Genomic DNA, 4122 nt, shown 5'->3' on the forward strand with positions numbered 1-4122 from the left:
GGCTGCTTCCGTGAGCTCGCGCACTTGGTTTCACAGTTCTTTCCTTTTTGCACTTTTTATTGTTACTCTTTTTATGCACACGGCTGCACAAAGACATATGACAGGCAATCACTTTTTGAACATCAGATCGGCGATGGCTCACTGTATTCTGGACTTCTTTGAGACGAATCCCCTGTCTGGATTTTATTGTCAGGAGAACTCCCATTCATCACCGTAACCACATCAAAAGACCAGAATGCAGAGGGAGACGATGCCGCCGAGCCTTTTTTTTTTTCATAACCCGCCCTGCACGGGGGCCCCAACCCGTCCCGCAAAAATGAATATAAATCAACGACTCGTCCCGTCCCGCAACCCGCCAAAAAGTAAAAGAAGGAAAAAAAGACAGCTTCTCAACACACAAGCAAGTCCTTTCCAGAGAGAGAGAGGGGGGGACAGAGGGAGGGAGAGAGAGAGAGCGCGCCCTAGAGAGAGAAGGTGTGTTGTGGTGTTTTTTTTCTTCCGTGGGACCTGCGGGCTACGGGTCGGCCCGTGCATCACTACGAGCAGGGGTCCTAGTACGACGCCATGCTGAAACCACCTCTACCTTCCATTCTACTGACGAATTAGAAAATAAGGCACACATCCAATTCCACCATGAAACCAGGAATTCTAGTATTATCTGCCTCATGGGACCAGGATGACCGAGCAGCAGATCCCAGATTCATTGATTGATAGGACACAGCAGCTCTCTCGTAAACAAAGGGTAGTGAGGGGTGTGTGTTATGGTAAACAATTCCTGGTTTAGGAATGTGCAAACCAACCGTGAAATCTATTTCTTCCGATCTAGAATATATGATATGCTAACGTGCCGTCCATGCTATCTCCCAAGAGAGTTTAGTGCAGTAATTATACTGTTGTTTACAACCATCCCCAAGGCAACAGAGATATACTGTAGCATTAAAGAAATTGCACATCAGTGAGCAGGAGATCGCTCATCCTGATGATGTCTTTATTGCCGCAGGAAACTTAAAGAATCTTCTCCCAAATGTATATCAACACATTACAACCTACACGTGTGGTGAGAGAATTATTTACCACTGTTTATACCCTCTTCCGGGATGGCTACAAAGCCCTCCTACATTCTCCATTCAGCAAATCAGATCACAGCTCTTTTCGACTACTCCCTGCCTACAGGCACTGAAACTAAAGCCTGTGAAATACAGGTTTGAATCGGGTCGAAACAGTCAGATTCTACTAGACTCTAGACTACTCTAGACTACAAGCCTGCTTTGATCAAGTGGACAGGGAGATGTTTCGGCATGCCTCTGGGAATAATGTCAGTGACACAGTCACTGGTTGTATTAGTAAGTGGATTCATGACATTTCAAATTCCCCCCACATTTTTAATTTATAGACTATACAAGGCAAGTTCAACAGTCGTGACACAAGGAACATGAGGCAAGAGCTACAGTCACAGACTTCAGAGGGAGAACCAGAATGCACATAGACTCCCTCTGCCTCCCTCCCTGGCAAGCTGAACTTTTTTTTTGCCTGGTTTCATAACACATGGTGTGAACTTAAAAAGGCTCAACAAAACCTGTACTGCCTCCGTTGCCTGAAGAAATTCACTGTGTGCCCCAGTATATATTTGACATTGCTTGTATTATATTAGGAATATTTGACATATCTGACTTGCTTCTCTTGTTTCTTTCTTTCTCTATTCTTTACCCGTTTCTTGAAACTGCAAATGTTGGGAGCTTGTATGACAAAGACTTTCACCCACTTTCTTACACCTCTGAACCTGTGATGAATAAATCATGTTTGAAATCAAGTAAAATGCTGATGATGGTTGATGAGGGTATTCATGAGAGATGGTTTCATTCACTGTATGTGATTGCATGTACTAAGAAAGACCCTGCACCGCGTGGGGGAAGAGAATATTTCAAAGATTGAAGCCTAAATTATACTGTCTTGCGATAGAGGATAAATTAAGCTTGAGTCATGCTTGCACCTGTATTACCATTTTATCAACCAAGGGAAAACGTAGGTTACTTGCCTGTCCTTGAAAAAGAATGATAATTCATTACATTTTGCTCAATACCTGAGAACTGGTCATTTAGATATAACTAAGTATCATCATGTAGGTTTAGTTTGTCTTCATATGTGATTCTGTAATGAAATCCTTCAATCAAATGTGATGCTATGGCACTACAGGTACAGACACGGTAGAGAGGGCAAGAACCTGGGTAGAAATCCATTGCATTGAAAGTTCATTTCAAAGCAATGTTCAGGACCTTGCATGTGGGCAAAAAAACTCACCAGTATTGCTGTGAAGGCATCACGGTGAAGAAACCTGAGACTTAACCTCACACTGGGGCCTGAAACTCACCAATTTAGACAGCTGAGATAGCTATGTTATCTGAACATGTGGGATTTGAAAAAAAGAAACTTGCTGGATGGTGGAAAGAACGAACAGGGATTGAGTCTGTGCTGAGGTACATAAATGTCCAGACATCCAGACAACAGTGAGATCATGGCTTTAGTTGAAGATCAAACAGATTTGGAACATAGGCTACTGGATACAGAAATCTCACCCAGCCCAGGGGTAAAATCCAGGACTAACATTTAACCCCACTATAAACCCAAAAGGCTCACCCGTTCCGACAGCGGAGCAATCATAGTTTTAGGATGAGAAAAATGGGATTTAGACTGCATGAGGTAACAGTAACAGAAACCTTGCCCGTTCTGATCAAAGAGCTTCCATAGTTGTAGGTTAAAACAAGACAGTCTAATAACAGTTTTGGCTTCCGTGTGGTTCTCGGACTCCAGTTTATGACATCAGGCACCTATGACGTATGTCTACAATGACACATGACTCCATATTTGGGCAAGGTTTCAGCCTGATCCGACCACCTTTGACCTCCATTCTAAAATGTAAAGTTCTAAAAGTTTGACCCATTCAGTCCAGGAACCCATCTGCGTCATTTTAGATTTCTTTGGCTATTTAAAAATAGCAGATATACAAGCTCATAGCGCGGCACTGAGTGCCGCGCTATGAGCTTGTAGACCTGCTATTTTATTAAATCGTGAAAATGTGTGAAAATCTTTGAATATATATATATATATTTTTTTTTAAGCGAACATTTGTAACTCAAATCTTTGCTTCTGGGGGTCCCTGGAACAACATATTTTGAGATGGGGGTCGGCGGCCAAATACATATAATTTTGGGGCTTGACATGACAGTTTGAGAACCACTAAAATGGCAAAATATCGTAAAAAAAATAAATAGTCAACATAGACCTTCGTAGAATCAGCCTCAGGTCTAAACAGGTTAATATGAAAAAATAAAATATATATAATAATAAAACATTATGTGCAAAAAGCGATTTGCAAAAGTAGTCCCAAACGTACGGACTCATTTCTAGATGAATAAAGTACAAGAAACTCACCCATGCGGACAGCGGAGAGGATGTTGGCCTGGCTGAAGGAGAGCGGAGCCGTGGTCAGCAGCAGGAGCAGGAGATAAATCGACAGCAATAGAGCTGGCAGAGCCGGCATCTTCCACTGCTCCTCATGGAGAATGGTCTGCTGGCTGCCTGTACCGCCACCTGTGGGGGAAACATAGGTCTCTTTAGAAAACCAGATCGGGTGTACTGGCTCAGGAGGCATAGTGGCCATCTTGGGAATCGTGAGGTTCCCAGTTTGATCTCCAGTTCCTCCTGGCTTTGCGTTGACGTGTCCTCGAGCTAGACACTGAACCCTCTGGCATTTTGTTTTATAATGCAATTTAAATGGGTCCTCCTGGATGTCCTGGCCGCCTTTAGAGGTTTAACTGCTCCCTATGAGCAGGTGGTGCCTTACATGGTCGCCTCCACCTTCGGTGTGTCAATGTGTGTGTGAATGGGTGAATGTAACACAATGTAAAGCGCTTTGGAAATTGGTGCTATAAAAACGCACCATTTACCGTGCATTATGTTGTATACTGCATTACCTATAGAAGTGGAGTACTCATCTCACTCACCGGCTATATAATCACACAGCATCTGTAAGACTAATGGTTTGATCACATAATAAAGTACTACGTAACTCAGTGATGCGGTACCGACTCCGTTATAGAACCAATTTGCCTTTATGGTTGCGCG

The 4122-nt window shown here is 43.1% G+C and overlaps 1 protein-coding gene across 1 annotated transcript in view; it reads right to left on the reverse strand.

Moving 5' to 3' along the window:
* Positions 1-3553, reverse strand: part of LOC308095616 (glutamate receptor ionotropic, kainate 5-like) — a gene marked incomplete at its 3' end in the record, with an annotated part of 85832 nt that extends 82279 nt beyond the window's left edge. The window contains 1 exon segment of the mRNA XM_080442667.1: positions 3430-3553. Within this exon segment, the coding sequence (XP_080298793.1) occupies positions 3430-3538 (109 nt within the window). The 5' untranslated portion in view covers positions 3539-3553.
* Positions 3554-4122: the final 569 nt, after the last annotated feature.

Source organism: Gymnoscopelus braueri (assembly GCF_963280865.1).
Source record: "Gymnoscopelus braueri genome assembly, chromosome: 11".
NCBI classification, from domain to species: domain Eukaryota; kingdom Metazoa; phylum Chordata; class Actinopteri; order Myctophiformes; family Myctophidae; genus Gymnoscopelus; species Gymnoscopelus braueri.